The following is a 19,468-nucleotide window of genomic DNA, read 5'->3' as shown; positions in this document are numbered from 1 at the left end:
GGGGAGCTGCTGGAGGGAGAATATGAGAGGAGCTGCTGGGGGAAAATATGAGGGGAGCTGCTGGGGGAGAATATGAGGGGAGCTGCTGGAGGGAGAATATGAGGGGAGCCGCTGGAGGGAGAATATGAGGGGAGCCGCTGGAGGGAGAATATGAGGGGAGCTGCTGGAGGGAGAATATGAGGGGAGCTGCTGGGGGAGAATATGAGAGGAGCTGCTGGGGGAGAATATGAGGGGCGCTGCTGGGGGAGAATATGAGGGGAGCTGCTGGAGGGAGAATATGAGGGGAGCTGCTGGGGGAGAATATGAGGGGAGCTGCTGGAGGGAGAATATGAGGGGAGCTGCTGGGGGAGAATATGAGGGGAGCTGCTGGGGGAGAATATGAGAGGAGCTGGGGGGCACTGTGAGGGGAGCTGGGGGGCACTGTGAGGGGAGCTGCTGGGGGAGTATATGAGAGGAGCTGCTGGGGGAGAATATGAGGGGAGCTGCTGGGGGAGAATATGAGGGGAGCTGCTGGGGGAGAATATGAGGGGAGCTGCTGGGGGAGAATATGAGGGGAGCTGCTGGGGGAGAATATGAGGGGAGCTGCTGGGGGAGAATATGAGGGGAGCTGCTGGGGGAGAATATGAGGGGAGCTGCTGGGGGAGAATATGAGGGGAGCTGCTGGAGGGAGAATATGAGGGGAGCTGCTGGGGGAGAATATGAGGGGAGCTGCTGGAGGGAGAATATGAGGGGAGCTGCTGGAGGGAGAATATGAGAGGAGCTGCTGGAGGGACAATATGAGGGGAGCTGCTGGGGGGACAATATGAGGGGAGCTGCTGGGGGATAATGTGAGGGGAGCTGCTGGAGGGACAATATGAGGGGAGCTGCTGGGGGAGAATATGAGGGGAGCTGCTGGGGGAGAATATGAGGGGAGCTGCTGGAGGGACAATATGAGGGGAGCTGCTGGAGGGACAATATGAGGGGAGCTGCTGGAGGGAGAATATGAGGGGAGCTGCTGGAGGGAGAATATGAGGGGAGCTGATTGGGCAGCACTGTGAGGGGTGCTGGGAAGGGCACAGCTACTGGGTGGGGGGAGCTGCTTTGGGGGCACTGTTAGAGGAGCTGGGGGACACTGAGGTAAGCTGGTTTGGCACAGCTGCTGGGGGCTGGAGGGCACTGTGAGGGGAGTTGGGAGGGGAAGCGCTTTGGTGCATATACTTCACTACCCAGGATTACCGGACAGCACAACTCCTCCTACTTCCCTCTTTTCCTCTCCTGCACCACCAGGTTCAGGAACCTTCGGGAAACGGCAGCAGGCAGTGCGAAAACGTAATTTGCACCCGGCCTTACCTGCAATTACTAGTCAATCGTCTTTTCCTACTATGTTATTGAAGTACCCAGCAAGCATCACTAGAGGGAGCTCACTACACAGGGATTTACAAAGCTATTACTGCTCTGATAGGTTGAATGGAAGCTGAATAAGGCAGAGTGCGCCTCCTAATGGTGGATAGAGGCAGTACTCAGGATGTAGAAAACATGCACCTTTTCGGGCCTTAATTGGAAAAGTCTATGTAAGGAGAGCTCCTACTTCCTGACCCAGTTTTGGGTGCACACTGTAGGGTCCATAGTACCCTACAATGTGTGAATGAGCTGATCTGTTTGAAACATGCTACAATAGTGTCTTAGTGTAGCTATATTCTTTTCTGTATTGTCAGTATATTCCAACAGTATACATATATTGATGTCAGTATTTATTTATTGGACACGCTAAATCTTATCTTATGAGTCATGATGGACATGTCCCTCTCTTCCTGATGTCAGCTGATGATCTCCCAACCTGACCACCAAATCCTGTGTTGCACTCAATTTTGATGATATGATATCTAAATTATAGATATCCAGTTTGTGTATTTACAGACTGCATCAAATTTTAATGTGACAGCATGTTCCTATTTATCAGTACAGTATGCGCTTTTCACTGTTAGTATTAGAGGCAAATTATTAATAGTGTGCATTTTAGCCATAAGTAAAAAATCCTAGAAATTCAATGATAAAGTCTTATAACCTTAAATCAATGCATATAAGGCCCCTTAGAAACAGCTGTATGCTCACCTGGGCCGTACTCAGGTGTAGCACATGGTCAGGTGGAGGAGGGAGGGAGGGAGGTGAGCACTCCTAACTCCTCCCCCATTTCTATGAAAGCTGAGCGCCTGCGCCATAAAAACTGCAAAACATAGGACACGTTCGGCAAAGTCATGGTGTGGTAAGACACTGGGGGTCATTTACTAAGGGCCCAATTCGCGTTTTCCCGACGTGTTACCCGAATATTTCCGATTTGCGCCGATTTGCGCTGAATTGCCCGGGATTTTGGCGCACGCGAACGGATTGTGTCACATCGGCACTGTCATGCACGCGACGGAAATCGGGGGGGGCGTGGCCGAACAAAAAGCTGATGGATTCGGAAAAACCGCCGCATTTGAAAAAAAAAAAGGGTCGTGGAACTTGCACTTACCTTCACTAGGAATAGGCCGGTGAACTTGAGTGCATTTCGGCGGGCCTTGGGGAACTTCAGCACAGCAGCGCCACCTGGTGGACGTCGGAGGAACTCAGTGAATCCCGGCCGGACCCGAATCCACCGCACAGAACGCGCCGCTGGATCGCAAATGGACCGGGTAAGTAAATCTGCCCCACTGTGTGCTCACTACAACATGACTGGGTGCCATAGACCTCTATGCATGGGCCCTTACAAGTATTGTGTAATATTTAATAAAATATCTATTTCACAATTAATAAATGACAGAACAGCCTGTACAGTGTAAAATCTTTATTGAATAAAACACACCTTACACACAGCCGTCTACTATACAGCAAAGCCACGGCTCCCAGTGTGTGCTGATGTATGTGTGTAACCAGATAAAACATGTAATTACAGCCGATGAAAGAGAAGAAAAGTAACAAGGTTGGGTTTATTTATATAAAAACAAATAAATATTACTCAAATGTTCTGCTTTGTTTCACATGTAGGATACCATTAGGCAGGGAAATAATGCAGAACATTGAAGTGTTGGTATAATAGATGATAGACTGGAGCCCCAAGGTCACTGCCGTTCACGTACAAGCAATTTATTAACACGCCACTGCAGAAAAACAATGGAAAGGTTGTAGTATGTAGATAAAGTCAACCTGACAATCGTTTATGTCATAACTAATATGCAGATAACGCAGAGCTGTGCATGTATATTCGTTTAAATTTACATTACATTTCAAGATTGCATATTGCATGACCATTGTTTGCCCAACTATGTTGAGATGTGTGTATCCGTATCATCAGTTCCATGGATTAGAAGCCACAAATTCAATGCTTTTAATGGAAGCTCTGGGTTCCATCTGAAGGTGGGAATAGGGCTATAAATATAGCGACGTTTGTTACCTGATTGCTAATACTGTCTACGTGTAATAGGAAGGTCATAGTGATAGCTACATCAATACATGGGGCCACAGCGTTGGCACTGGATCCTTGGCACAGGGTGTGTCCCAACATATCACTAAGTGTTTGTGTCTAGACAAGAGGTGAACCTTAACAACGACAGTGATAGAAATTACTTTCTATGACAAGTGAAGTCACAGTCTTATTATTGATGCAAATAAATACAAGATGGGAAGCTGCCTGTGTCGTGAGATGGGCTTATCTTCTGCTTTTGTGAACACATTTTATACATTTAGGGAGGAGATATTCTACTTTCTTATAAGACCCTCAGTCAGAGCGGTGGCCGTGCTCGTCATTCTTTGATGGTCTTGTATAAGAGGTACCCGTTTTCTATAGTCATTTACAGGAATTTAGATTTAGACAGCTCCTTCTCCCTGCAGAAGAATATAAAATATAAAGTATTAGGTATACTATGGTAGGCATATTACAGGTATTAGGTACATTTCTACCTGTGTGTAATAATGTCAGTTAGCATCCAGCGAAGGAGTAATTGTACTCCAACACAACACACACCCAATGCTGTGACCTACAATTTTAGGCACCAGACTTTTTCTATTTAAAAAATCTTTCCTGGTTTCATTTAAAATAAAATATCTGTCTTGATGTAACCAAGGTTCACTCAGATCAGCCAATATAAGACCACTTGTAATATAATGACCACTGTGAAGTGTAGGACTTTGGAAGCAAAGTTCATGGGTAAGATCTGGAAATTCATGTGGGTGGGAGCTAAGTCTCCAGGTCAAACTCTAAGGTGGAAGTATCATCATAGTGGTTCAGTGTATGAAGGATGTGTAGTGTGCAGGATTGTAAGCTCATTGCACAATTTAGTTTTCCAAAGTGCCCCATTAACAGCATGTAACAGCCTAAAGCAGTGATGGCGAACCTATGGCACTGGTGCCAGAGGTGGCACTCAGAGCCCTCTCTGTGGGCACCCAGGCCTTCACCAGAGAGGACTCCAGCTATCTTCCTGCAGTCCCAAACAGCCCAGGACCTGCTGTGCACAGAGCTATTTTAATGTGACAGCTCTACCTGGGACTATTTTCTGCCATATTGGTGTCCTCAGGTGCTGGTATCAATGAAAACTGTGACAGAGAAGGGAGTATAAATCACAAATTAAATTTTTGTGTTGGCACTTTGCGAAAAATAAGCTGATCTTTGTTGTAGTTTGGGCACTCGGTCTCTAAAAGGTTCGCCATCACTGGCCTAAAGTGTCCCTATGATTGTTCACTGGCTTATAGAGAACCTATCATCAGGTCTTACCCCACTAAACTACTATCACCTTCAGCTAGAATATGAAGTACCCTTTGTCGAATTTCCTCTTTTATGCAAAATCTCACCTATTTATCTATATAATATAACCTACCCCAATCTCAGGCAAATACGACTCTTTTCACCTTATTTTCGCATGAGATAAGGTTAGTAGTTGCAGAGGTAGTAACACCTCAGAAGCCACTATCTTCTGTTCTATAGTATATAGAAACAAGTTTTTGTGTTGTATTAAAGATAAGGATTTCATCTTTCAAATGACATCAGGCTTTGTGAGCTACAGAACCACAGATACAGGCAACTAAAGACTTAATTGGAAATGCAAACTGCAACTAAAGATCTGGTTCCCATCTATTTTTTAAGCGCCTGTATGTTCAGTTCTGTACCTCACAGAACCGAAAGCTTAAATCAATAATTCTTATCTTCAATATGAAGCAAAAAGCATGTTTCTAGGTGCTATGGAACGGAATATGGAGGCTACTTAAAGGTCATCTACCACTAAGATGACTAGGAAGATTGTAAACCGGCACAATTGCATACTGGTGTTTGGCCCCTCTGGCAGGATCTGCTCTTCTTTTAGCTTCTGAAAAGTCTTTAAAAAATATGCAAATGAGCCTGGGGGGCTACAGGCTCCATTAACACCTATAGAACCTGGAGCCCCCCCCCTGGACTCATTTGCATAATTTGTGTCAGGGTGTGTTCTCACCATGCATTGCGTCGTTGAAGTAACATTGCGTTTCCATTGCATTACTAAAACGCAATGTTACTTTAACATGTGATTAAGGCTTAAGTGATCAACCTTGAGAAAGGCTTCGGAGGAAGCTGAAACGTAGCAGCTTGGGAATAAACACCAATTGAGTTATTCCACTACTATTAAGGTGCCGTTCATTTTTTAATTTTTCTTATTTGCTTGGGGACGTGGCTGGTCCTGTGGAGCGTGCACCCACTACAATTTTTGTTTGATGCAGTGCCACTAAAGAACTTTTCTATGTGTATATATATATAATTTTATATATTATTTATTTATACTCAATTAAAACTTTAGCCACCAGGCTAAGAAGATGGGATTACACTGGTTTAGAGGATATAATATGACCTACCCCACAGCATGAAGAACATTTGCAGTCTCCGCAGAAAGTCCCTATAAGACCATTGATAGCTTGTATAGCGCAGAGAACTGCCTGGACCGCACTCATTATCAGAAGCAAGCTGAACAGCGTCAGGTTCCATGGGACTATGTCCTTAGGCGCTACACATGTGCTCCAAATACTGGGGTGCCCTAAGTAATTTCTGTAAGAGAAGACAAACAGGTAATTGAAGAAGAAAAATACCAGAACATATTCTCTTTTTAAAAAAAACTTATAAGACAAAAAAACCTTGACCTTATAAAAGAGGCTGCATATCAAAAGTGCCTGGTCCAGAATGCACTAAACGTTAGCAGAAGAATTCACATTTTGGCACATTTTCTAGTGTAAACTAAGCCAACAAATAAGAGGTACAGTGTAAGACCAAACACACTACACCAGATTTATCATTTAACGTCAGACGTTAGTACGTCTAAATTGCTACTTTTTCAGCGCATATGCCCCAATAAGTGTTAGTACTAAGCTTGAATCCCAAGACTGAATAAAATGACAGCAGGTTAAAACTACCCAGAAGCTACAGAGATATACATCTTGTTAATAGGCTACATGTGTTTTTCATGTTAGTCCATCTTTTGACTGAACATATCAGTGGTGCATTTCAGGTAAAAAAGAGGCAAGGAAACATTACAGAGGACCTGTCACCTATAAAAAAGGCACAAGCAGCTCCTAGTTCTACAACAGATATAGCAGAGTTACTCTGCTAGCGTTATCGGAAACCTCCAATAATGCTAGCAGCGTTGTATTCATGAGGGGGCAGTCCGAGGCGCTGCTTCTGCCCCGTACCACCCCTCCCACTCCATAGGTCGGTGGTAACTGCCAGGCTTGATATGGCAGTCACCGCCTCCTAGTCCCGCCCCCTCATGAATACCCCGACCTCTTTCAGTGCGGTCCAGCGTTCCTATTGTATAGCGAGGCAGTGTCTGCTAGTGTTATTGGAGGATTCCAATATTCTAGCAGTGTAACACTGCTACATCTGTTGTAGCATTTACATCCATGTTGCGCCGAAATATCCATTTACATAAATACAGATGCAGGCACTTCCATATATTTAGTGTATATGTGCCAGGTATGACAGGTAATCTTTATACACATGCATTTCAGAAGATATACATTACAGATTTAGGATCTACAACCACTTACCCTCCATCAAAAGCATATGTCCAGTTTCCATTGCCAATATCACACTTTGGACCCTTATGTATTCCAACTATAGAGATGATAAAGCTGTAGCCGGCTCCAACAAATCCAATGGCAGCAAAAAGTAAAGAAGAAAACATCTTCAGGAGAAACAAAAAAAGATATGATAATTATATCATATAAAGAGTTACACACATACTGTAGGTCAAAAATGTTTGAGAACAAATCGCTAATTCGATATTTTATTGTAATTAGTGCTAAATGAAAGTTCGGCTTCGGCTGACCCCCACACCGTCAGGCCGCGTTCACGCGATATGTTGTGTCGCGTCTTTTGCTGTGTTTTTGATGCATTCCAAAGGCTTCAGCCTTGATCACATACTAAGGATACATTGCTTTTCTACTGCATTTCCTAAAACGCAATGTAACCTCAGCATGTGATCACAATTCAAGGCTTTGGAATGCGGCAAAACCGCAGAAAAAACATGGCGCAACGTGTGAAGACGGCCTCAACATTAACGATTGGTGCTGGCACTGATTGCGGTTGTTAACTCTAGAAATGCCGCTATTTTAATGCCTACAATGTGCCACCATTTTCCTGAGGATTATCACTCCCCGGCAGTTTTAAAGGATAACGCCCGTAATTGGTGCCAGATCCATTAGCAGATGTTACCTGTGGGCGTGAGCATTATGGTTCAGTTACCCAATCAGATCCTTCAACATTGAGTTCAGTGAGCTTAATGAACCTTAAAATGTCAGGACAGTCAGGACTCCCATTTATCAGCTACTAATAACAGCTGGGATCAGCCACTACACAGACAATGGAGCCCAAATCAGTAGGGAGTCCTATTCTCAGACCTCCACCAATCTGACATTGAAGATCTTTCTTTTCCAAGCCCTATCTGCAGCTTTGCAAATATTATCCTTATGGGCTGATATTATGATAGCTTTTATCTCTGCTGAAAGATGACTACAAATTAACATATTACAATAAAAATAATCAAATACATTTTTTACATTACATTTACAACACAGAAAGCTTTTTGTCCTTACAGCAAATCTCTTTCCACATTTCTCATTTCCACAACATCCACAGCAGTCATTATTCTTCAACCCCAGAAATACGAGGGCAGGGAACACCATCTACAAAGGAAAATGGATATAAATATATTTATCAAACTGCACTGAAAAGTTTTTTTTTCACATAGTTCTGGAAATACACTAAGCTATGTAGTTCTTATTTTATTATTAAGAGTATTATACTAACCTTGGCTTTCAAAACTAAGTTCCCTGCATTATAATGCTGTTGTTATAGCGTAATAATAAAAACTGAATGGTGAAAGTGTAAAATCTATATACATTTGTCATGTTACCTTATTGTGAGCTATTCTTTGTGTCAGTCTCTTGATTTCAGGAAAAAGATAAAAATGGAAAACTACAGGAAATAATTATTGCTAAACTTCCTTAGTCTCATTGGCACAGCATCAGGTGTGGATTAAGGCTATTAAGGGCCCCTGGCTGTATGACGATTAGCCCCCCTTCATTGTTGTCACTGCTACAGTTGATTATTCAGGAAATAATTATTTTTGCAGCAGTTTTTTCGCATCTTCAGCATTTTCTTATGTATAGCGTGCAATATTTATCATGCTAAGCATGCCAGTAAAGTCTCAATTCCTTGTGCATGGCCTGCAAATACTAATTTCCCCCCCTTTTGCTACCACCATAAACAAAAATGACATGTTCCATTCCACCTCACATAATGATGACACGTGGGCCAGTTCTGTTCCCCTCCAATTGCCTTCAGTGTACAGATTTTTGACTTCCTTTATAAATTGTAGTCCAGCTGTGGTTCCTGACGTGGCAGCTAGGGGGCCCAGCATAAGTCTTGGCTCACAGCCACCACAACCCATAGCATGATAGATCCACAGGGAGAAACAGAGTCTCCGAACTATCCACCCCAGCCGGGCCCCTCACAAGTGTCCTAGATGGAAATACAGACGTGGAAGCAAAATAGTACATCCATAGAGTTCCCAAATGGTGTTGCTCAATCGAAATGGCATAGTCCAGGACAAGCACATATGGCAAAGAAAGAGAAGGTGGCACTCACCACTTCTTTATTCAACAAACATTGTGGTACAGGGGTAAAAGCGGAGTCTGATGGTGACGGGCCATTTCGCACTCACTAGCGCATCTTCAGCGTGCCGCATTGTTTATTGAATAAAGAAGTTCCTCATAGTGGTGAGTGTCACCTTCTCTTTCTTTGCCATATGTGCTCATCCTGGTCCATAGCATGATAGGCTGCAAGGTGGCATTACTTCTTCAGAGCAGGAGAGCCGCAACAACCGGATACAAGACTGACCCCCTTTCCCCAGACAGTGATAGATCAGGATATAGCACAGCAGTAGCCACCATATCCAGGGCCCAGAGCTGCTGGGGGGCTCACGCAGTGGCGGAACTACCGCCGTAGCAGCCGTAGCGGTTGCTACGGGGCCCGGGAGCTTCAGGGGCCCGTGGGGCGGCACATCCCGATGTCTGCTGCGCAGCGCCGTTACCGACCCGGTCCGACCGAGGCCCGGGGCCCGGGCCCTGCTATACGGCACGATAAGGCCCCTCCCCGCCCCTGTGTATCTGTCCCTGCGCCCGCCCCTGTGTATCTGTCCCTGCGCCCGCCCCTGTTTCTGCCCCACTACTTACCAGTCCTGCGTCGGCGATCCGCCCACCTGTTCTCCTTCAGGTTGCACCGCGCGGCCCATGTCACGTGACTGACGCGACCTGACGTCAGGTCGCGTAAGTCACGTGACCAGAGGCGCGCGGTGCAACCTGGAGGAGCCGAGCCGCCATTTTCTCCCGTGAGGTGAAGGTAAAGGGAAGAAGACATCACCGACCGGTGGGTAAGTATATGTTTATTATTTGTATAGGGAAAGCTTTTTTATTAGTTAAGGGAGGCCCTAGGGGATTTTTTTATTAGAGAAGGGAGGCCCTAGGGGATTTTTTATTAGAGAAGGGAGGCCCTAGGGGATTTTTTATTAGAGAAGGGAGGCCCTAGGGGATTTTTTATTAGAGAAGGGAGGCCCTAGGGGATTTTTTATTAGTTAAGGGAGGCCCTAGGGGATTTTTTATTAGAGAAGGGAGGCCCTAGGGGATTTTTTATTAGAGAAGGGAGGCCCTAGGGGATTTTTTATTAGTTAAGGGAGGCCCTAGGGGATTTTTTATTAGAGAAGGGAGGCCCTAGGGGATTTTTTATTAGTTAAGGGAGGCCCTAGGGGATTTTTTATTAGAGAAGGGATGCCCTAGGGGATTTTTTATTAGAGAAGGGAGGCCCTAGGGGATTTTTTATTAGTTAAGGGAGGCCCTAGGGGATTTTTTATTAGAGAAGGGAGGCCCTAGGGGATTTTTTTATTAGTTAAGGGAGGCCCTAGGGGATTTTTTATTAGTTAAGGGAGGCCCTAGGGGATTTTTTATTAGAGAAGGGAGGCCCTAGGGGATTTTTTATTAGTTAAGGGAGGCCCTAGGGGATTTTTTATTAGAGAAGGGAGGCCCTAGGGGATTTTTTATTAGAGAAGGGAGGCCCTAGGGGATTTTTTATTAGAGAAGGGAGGCCCTAGGGGATTTTTTATTAGAGAAGGGAGGCCCTAGGGGATTTTTTATTAGTTAAGGGAGGCCCTAGGGGATTTTTTATTAGTTAAGGGAGGCCCTAGGGGATTTTTTATTAGAGAAGGGAGGCCCTAGGGGATTTTTTATTAGAGAAGGGAGGCCATAGGGGATTTTTTATTAGTTAAGGGAGGCCCTAGGGGTTTTTTTATTAGTTAAGGGAGACCCTAGGGGATTTTTTATTAGGGAAGGGATGCCCTAGGGGATTTTTTATTAGAGAAGGGAGGCCCTAGGGGATTTTTTATTAGTTAAGGGAGGCCCTAGGGGATTTTTTATTAGTTAAGGGAGGCCCTAGGGGATTTTTTATTAGAGAAGGGAGGCCATAGGGGATTTGTTATTAGTTAAGGGAGGCCCTAGGGGATTTTTTATTAGTTAAGGGAGGCCCTAGGGGATTTTTTATTAGGGAAGGGATGCAGGGCAGGGAATGGGAAAAGGTGCCGTGGTCATCGGCAAGGTGGGGGGGGGGGGCCCAGCCAAAAGTTTGCTATGGGGCCCACTCATTCCTAGTTACGCCACTGGGCTCACGTAAGGCTGAACATAAGGAATCCATGGAGATAAGGGGGGCTGTATCTAATAAATCCATAAGGTGTGAGGGGGGCTTATATAAAATAACCAAAAAAATAAATCTGTACATAGTTTTATGGCGGACAAGGAATGTAAAAAGCTCCATTTCCGACATTTTGTCAGAGGTGAATATATTTACTGTAGTCTCTACCTAAAAACCAGCACAGCCATTTGCTGTAATCTCCACCAGGTCTGACCTGGATTTAGAGGGACGGCAGATCTCTAGTTTATCCGGCATGCAGAGTGATGAAGGGCCTTCAATACGCCTATCTTAATTAATTTCTCCCCAATATAGTATGTAGTATCTAGATCTCATCTAGATATTTCATCCTTTCCTGGCAATTTATCATTTTCCCCATCTCCCATGACCTTTATTGGTTGACATAACCATAACTTTTTTTTAATCCTAATTGTGTTTTCCAAAGGCACCATTTAAATTTATATGTAATTTATAAGGAAACAAAAATTAAATCATATGTTTAATTTGCCTTTGTGGGTTACAACTATAATAGCATTGGTAATTTTTTTTGTTTTTGCATTCTTTACTACATTCTATACAAATAAGCTTTACAAAATGCATTGCATCAAATCCTGAAAACCCGTATTTTCCCAATGTTTCTTTCTATGAAGCTTTTTAAAGGGGGTTGCACACAAAAGAAAATGCTCAAATTTCAATCCCCTAGTGATATTTACAATTATTTTTAACCCCTTACTTTTCCAATTTTACTCAATTTTATTGCTGTTTTAGCTCATATAACTCAGTCATGGTCAGTGTAATTTTGTCAGAGAGTGGGCAGACGCTTCATGATTCCTCTAGTGCTGTGAGATACAGTGTTCTGACAATGTGGTTTGATTATCAAGGTACAACGTTTATTTACAGTTTCATTTACCTTCTGAACATTGTACTTGTATATGACACATAGAAAGAGAAATGAGACAGATCAGAGATGAGATGATGAGATCCATGAGATGCATATTACACACAATGACACAGTCAGCACTGCTACATCTCTACCACAACACACTGCTAGATCTGATGTGTCTATCAGTGTGAGCTCCTCCTGGAATGCAGGGGGGGGGGGGGGGGTTGGGCTGCAGGGAGCAGAGAAAGAGAAGCTCAGCTCCACAGCATCAGACAAGATATCTGCTGACCCTAAAGTCAGAAGATACGGGGTTGGAAACCAGGCACAACTGAATTTGTGTACACCAGGACTGATAGAGACCAATTTGAATTATATCTGTGAAATACTGTATTTTTGTTAAGGGCCCTTTTTACGGGGCATGGTTGGAAAAAAGAAGCGAGTCCATGAGGTCCAACCTTTAAGAATTTTGCTCTCCAGAAAGGCATCCAGGCCTCTCTTGTACATGTACATAGAGTCCACCATAACAACCTCCTGCGGTAGAGAGTTCCATAGTCTCACTGCTCTTATAAAGAACGTAAGCCAGGTACACAGTTTTCACCAGAACCCACCGCAAAGTAGGTTGGACTTGCTGCGGCATGGTACCACCAGGTCGCTCCACAGGCGTGACTTTGTCCGCGGTGATGGCCAAGGCATAGTAAAGGATCATAAGGCAGGAGGTCGAGATAGGCAGCACAGTATCAGAGTCGGGGACGTAGCGGTAGGTTAGGGCAGGCAGCATAAGATCGAAGTCAATAACGGAACTGTGGTCACAACAGGAAATTGCTGAATAGGCACAAGGCATACATAGCAAGCTTTCTCAATGGCTGTGAGGCACAAAGATCCGGCGGGTTGTGCAGGAAGAGGCTGGCTTATAACGAATTCCAGTAATGGTCAATGGTGCATTTGCCCTTTAAATCTGTGGGAGTCGGTGCGCGCGCACCCTAGGAGGCGCGGACACGTGCGTCTGACCACCGGAGCTGGAGCAGTAATGACGACAGGTGAGTCGGACCCCGGGAGAACTGGAGCTTGGATAAGGGCACGGGTGACCTAGAAGTGGGAAACGGGAGCACCCGTGACAAATGCTATACTATCAGCCTCAGTATTAATTACTTTGATACTTAGTATCATCTGCAAATATTGAAACTTGACTGTGTAAACCCTCTACAAGGTCGATTATAAAAATATTAAAAAGAAGGGGGCCCAATACTGAACCGTGTGGCACACCACTGGTGACGCCAACCAAATCTGTGAATGTGCCATTAAAATTAGCCCTCTGTTTTTTATCACTAAGCCAAGTGCTTTTATGCATCTCTGTATCAAATGCCTTGGAAAAATCCAGATATACAACAACCACAGTTTGGAACTCACCTCCTCATGGAAGCCAATCAGATTAGTCTGACAGGACTGATTCCTAAATCTGGGTCATAAGTTTATTAACAGAGAGATGCTCCAGGATAGCATCTCTAACAAACTCCACAAATATTTTCCCCACAATAGAAGTTAGACTCACAGGTCTTCAGTTTACAGAATCCAGGTTAAATATTTTAGATTTTATTATCAGCTATTTTTTCTGTGGCAACATTTTTGATTTTAAATATATGTAGTAAGGAAAAATATTTTTAAAACTAAGTCCTATGTTATATTGCAAATGTGTGTTTTCCTATAAAGTCCTGCAAGGCTCCTTACAACTTATCGCTACTCCATTATATAGTTCTAGTGGGGATTTGTACATCTAACGGGTTCAATAGCCAAGATTGTGGTTATCTGCTATCACTGACACTGGTTAATACCAGGAAGGAACTTTTGAGAAAAGGGTCATTTTCAATTAAATTAAAATTTACTCCTCTGACTGCTCCCAGGACTGGACACATTTTTGCTCATAACTTTAGCAACATTTTAAACACTTTGTTACATATCATTTTTTGACTCCTATATTTGTTAAAATAGATTTCTGTAAAAATGTATTCTAGGAAAAACTGATGTGAGGAGCCGACAATGGTAGCAATGTAGACAGATGCAATGATCTGTAGACAGAGTAGATATAAACTGCAGATTTTAAATGGCCCTGCACATATATTTTCTTAAAATTCTTTGCTATTAGCTCAATCAGTGACATCTCATAGTGAAGATTTGGTAGGTCTTCTGAACCTATGGGCAAGGTCAATACCCTCAGGTATATTTCCAGAACATGAGTTCATTCCTACTGAGGCCAATGACCTGAATTTTGCTGAGAGTACAGAAATTTGGATTTCTATCTCAGATCATCTTTGTGATGAAATATGGGTTCTCTTGTAGAGCATGGGTTAGTGTCACTTGGAGCTGGCTGTTCCAAATATGGTGGATCCTGCTGTTGATTGCATGGTGCAGCCCACAAGGGCATAGGTTATTTTTTTTTCTTCAGTAAGGTCCCATGCACACGAACGCAAGCTGGTGACCGTACAAACGTCCCCCATAGACGGCAATGGCCGCACGGAGCGATACGGTGCCACACACGTGCAACATCATACCGTTTCGTACAAAGGATAAGAGAGATTCCCCTCTAATCACCATTCTGTGGAAAATAATAGCATGTTATAAGCTGACAGACATAATGGTTGTTAGTACTGAGCACCGTAATGGACTGCCTGTAGCACTGAATAAATGCAGCATAGGTTTCTGGGGTCAGCGTGGGCCCAGAAAACCCTGACACGGGAAGCTGGAGTATTATTGTAGCTATAACATTCAATTGTATCTGTACCTGTAAGAAGCCAATACATTAATTATGAGAGCAGAAGAGCGGAGTTCCTTTATCTGTACCCTCTCTATGACACAGGTAGCACAATTATGTAATTCCCCAGAAGCCTATGAGAAGCCATTCACATGAACACTGGGAGGTAATTGAAGTTATTGTTTATTATGCACTAGCTGTAAGTCCTGGCATTGTTCAGGATAGTAAATAACTGTTCTTAGCTATAACGAAATAGAATCGATTAACAAAAAAATATTTTGTTTGTATCTATCGATCTCTCTGAGTGTCTCTGACTGTCTCTGTCTCCAACTTTCTCTGTTACTGATTTTCTCTGTCTCTGCTGTCTCTGATTGTCTCTGACTTTCTCTAACTGTCTCTGTCCATTTCTGTCTCTGACTGTCTCTGACTGTCTCTGTCCATTTCTGTCTCTGACTGTCTCTGTCTGTCTCTGGCCCTGCCTGTCTTCATTTCTGGCTCTGTTTGTCTCTGACTATCTCTGTCTGTCTCTGACTCTGGTTTTCTTTGTCTCTGACTGTCTGTCTGTCTCTGACTATGACTGCCTCTGACTGTCACTTTGTCTATGGCTAGATTTATCAGAAGTGTCTGAGAGCAGAACTGTTTAAGTTGCCCATGGCAAACAATCAAAGCTCAAGTTATATTTTCCCATAGCTGTTTATGAAATTACAGCTGATCTCTGATTGGTTTCCATGGGCAACTGGAACAGTTTAACCTCAAACATTTCTGATAAATCTCCCCCTAGCTCTGTATCTCTATCCATATTAGCTCACACATAAGCGTCTTATACTCATTGCCTATAGTAATCAATCAAAGCTCAGAGTTCATATTAATGACCTGTGACAAAATAGCAACCAATCACGGCTCGGCTTCTAACTGCTACAGCAGCAGCAGACAATGGCTCCTGTATATGGTGGTTAATAAGTGGATTTTAGAAAAGGCAAGGTGAAAATTTGGGCTCAAAACTGAGTCTATGATGTTCCTTGAGTCAAACAGAGCGACTGTGCAAATTTTGTGATTGTAAATGTGGAGGTGCAGATTCCGTTTGCGGACATACATACACACACACACAAATACACATGTACACATATACTTAATATATTCATTCACTACTAATGTCATAATTTTTTTTATTGGAAAACACTTTTTTGAGATTTAACACTTTAGATGAAAGACTGCCCTATTATTACTTGTGTGCACATCACAAATCCTTTCAATGGCCACTGTAGGAAGAATAAATTACATATTGCTCATTCTGGGCACAGGCTCTCAAGTCTGGTCAAGAAAAACAAGCATTTTGCCATCAGCTACTGTAACCTTTACTCTGTAATGACAACATTTATTAATGTTAATTATAGTTTGTGCAGAAATAAGTGAGAGGACTGAAGGCCTAAGACATTATAGGCTTTTTTTAAGCAGTTTTTTGTTTCTGCTCATTTTTGGGAGGTGACTACAAAACAGTTAAAAGAAATTTGGTTAAGGCAAGTTTTATTATGCAGTATAGTTGAAACAAATGCAAATTGTAAATGTAGTCTGACAAGTACCAGACTATTTTATACATACCCACTCCTTCCACCTCCTCTAAAACAAAGCCACCACCCAACATAATGATATGAATGCATATAAATTCACAGTGGTAATTAGAAACAAAATAAAAACCTATAATCTTCATCATTAGGTAACAAATAAATACAGATATGAGTATCCTTATAACTATTACTTACCAGAACCCCAGATCCCAATATTCCACCAAAATACCAGACTTCATCGGAGATGTGTCCATTGTTGTCTGCAACTTTCCCTCCAGGGAAAAATAGCAGGATGTTTGCAAGAATACACAAAATAGCTAAAGGAATCAAGGCAATGCCCAGGCACTTTGCGCAGCTCCCAGAACACATATTGGCAATATATAAATGTTCTGTCTGTTAGTGGAGTGTCTGGAGCTTGCCCGATGCTCGAGTCCAAAGCCGAATAATCCGGGTGAGCCGCCGGTGCCTCTTCACAGCTGGTCTGATGCCCTCTCCGTTATCTCACAGTGACCAAGTCATTTATATGACCACAGTCAATGGAATCCCATAAATGAAATTACGTATGTAACAACCTTAAATTTTGCTATGACAACTAATATTCTCTGTTAATATTCTACTTGAAAGAACAGGATACTTTCATTGATCTGCCTTTCCCACCCTGATACAGATATTAAAATACCTCCCATGTTACAACCCAAAATTTCATCATACGTAACCTTTCCTTAGCTTTAACTTCAATGATTAACTATTGATTGGAATTTGTGAGGGATTATCCTCTCACTCTCTGTTAAAAGTGAAATCCTTTCAGTGGTGTTTTCTGTGGTTGAATTGTTAGCGATTGGTCATTTTTTATGATAGTTAGTGATATCAGTGCATATAAAAACATAAAGCCCATTTCAATGTCATAGTTATAATCAAAATATCTCTATTAAAGGTTTTCATTTATAACAGTATACAAGACCTTGGAAATAGAAGGAAAAAAGAGTTATGAAGTACAGATTAATATGAGCACAGGTTGTGCAGGACCATGAACCAAATTGATCATAAAGACATTCAGAAAATATAGCAGATAATCCACTTCCACCGTATTTGTGGATGGTGGGTAAAACTGATGACCTGTGGACTCTCAGTCTCAATTTGATAATGTGTTTGCTAGTTACAAAATACTACGGTCAACAAGTGTAACACCACAAGCAAAGTGAAACATTTCATGTAACCTCCAGCAGGGGAACCAAGAGGGAGACACCTCAAAACTTTACAGTGGTTATCTAAATGTTCAATTGGAGAGCTACGATTCACCCATCATTATTGACCTCCCAAGCATAATATAGGTTCGGAACTTGTGATGTACCTTTATGCACGGTGGTCAAGAGCATCTGTCATCCCTGTGGTGAAGCTTCCCTGGATAGGCTGCCTCCGCTCATAAAACTGCTCTTTCTGGTTATTATGTGTAATTTTCATTTTCTATGCCTGCAAAATTGCAATTCTATTTGAGTGGAGACCTAGCAGCTAAGACTCATTGCGCCCTACTCCATAAATGATTCATGTAATCTGAAACCTCCAGCTTGCCCGGAAGACAGAAGTCAGCAGAGATCTTAGAGCAGTGATGGCGAACCTTTTGGAGACAGAGTGCCCAAACTACAACCAAAATCCACTTATTTTCCCATGAAGTGCCAACATGGCATTTTAAGCAGTAACTTTATTGCTACCTGTTCTTCCACATCTTTCAATTGTATCACCCCCCTGAGGCAACCAATACAGTTGAAAGGAGGAGGGCAAATTCAGACTCTTGTAGCTTCTCTCTGTAGAGGAAAAATGGTTGGTCCAGCAGTATGACCTCCAAAGATATTGCAGTTCTGTCAACACTTTCTCACTTTTCCCACAGTTCCTAACAGCCAATGAAGTGTTGCTTTAAAATAGTGCTGAGAGCAGCATCTCTTAAGTTGCCCGGGACTTGGTGGATTTGGTCCTATTTGGTGAACTATGTCCTGAGGTGATGGTCTGAGTGCCCACAGAAATGGCTCCGAGTGCCACCTCTGGCACCCGTGCCATAGGTTCGCAATCGCCACCACTGTCTTAGAGTGTATAGGGAAGTGGGGACGATGGTAGTGTCCAATTAGGTTTTAGTGTAGATGCCATGGTAAGGTCAGCTGTATAATAAGCAGTATGAAATGGTCCGAAAATATATAATCCTCCAGTAAAGTACTTAAACAATAGGTAGGATGACTTAACAGGAAAAAAAGGCCCAATGGTCAAATTGATGTTTTTTTAAATGGACATCAAAAGTCATCAAATGTTTTACAACGTTATATTAATGAAAATATCAGCTGGCTCTGTAATTATTTCTATGCTACTAAGTTATAAAATAGCTATATTTATTTTATCTCCACGTTACATTTGGACCACACTATGGAAGCCATAAAAACAAAGCCTTTAACAACTGCAACTGTACATTTCTAGTACATTAAACAGTAACACAAGTAGTTACAATTTATACTGCAGAAAACAAGCCCTCATACATCTCTGTTAACTAAAAAGTAACATTTTATTGGTATTTCAAAATTCCCAAAACATGTTGGGAATACGATAAAATTGCTATCTTTCTGACCTACTTTATTAGTTATGCTAGTCCATCACAGGACGGAGTCTTTTGGGGACCCATAAATGTCTGTTTCCATCTGTGATTCACATGTGCGAAAAAAAGGGACAAAGGAACAGTGGAAAAAACTGACACATGCATAGAGTGTGATATGTCCAACTCGTATCACACTTGCAGCATGTGTTGGCTGGAATGTCCAACCCGAAACTGACAACCAGAACTGGACTGACATGCAGAGTTGCTCAGTGTTTGCACCAGATGATCAGTCAGGACACACTGCTTGTGTGATGTGAGTTGGACGCATTATACTCGCAGTAACGTATTATAATATAGTTGATTTGGGCGGTAGCCTGGGGCCCAAATCTTCTAGGGAGCCCATGGCAGTCTTAATCCGCCCCTGAACACTCGCTTGTGTGTAAGGGATATAAAGCTTCAGAAAAAAATCACGGATAAGAAAACTAACGCCAGT

The 19,468-nt window shown here is 42.8% G+C and overlaps 1 protein-coding gene across 1 annotated transcript; it reads right to left on the bottom strand.

Annotated features, from left to right (window-relative positions):
* Window positions 1–3,378: 3,378 nt before the first annotated feature.
* LOC140122351 (transmembrane 4 L6 family member 4-like) lies at window positions 3,379–17,054 on the bottom strand. The gene is made up of 5 exons (XM_072143109.1): window positions 16,596–17,054; window positions 8,065–8,154; window positions 7,018–7,154; window positions 5,833–6,022; window positions 3,379–3,840 (listed from the first exon to the last, which is right to left on the bottom strand). The coding sequence occupies exons 1-5, from the start codon at window positions 16,767–16,769 to the stop codon at window positions 3,823–3,825; spliced, it is 609 nt and encodes a 202-aa protein (XP_071999210.1). The 5' UTR covers window positions 16,770–17,054; the 3' UTR covers window positions 3,379–3,822.
* Between the last annotated feature and the right edge of the window lie 2,414 nt (window positions 17,055–19,468).

The sequence above is a fragment of the Engystomops pustulosus genome, chromosome 3 (assembly GCF_040894005.1).
Source record: "Engystomops pustulosus chromosome 3, aEngPut4.maternal, whole genome shotgun sequence".
Classification (NCBI taxonomy): domain Eukaryota; kingdom Metazoa; phylum Chordata; class Amphibia; order Anura; family Leptodactylidae; genus Engystomops; species Engystomops pustulosus.
This window is presented reverse-complemented; position numbering and strand designations above follow the sequence as displayed.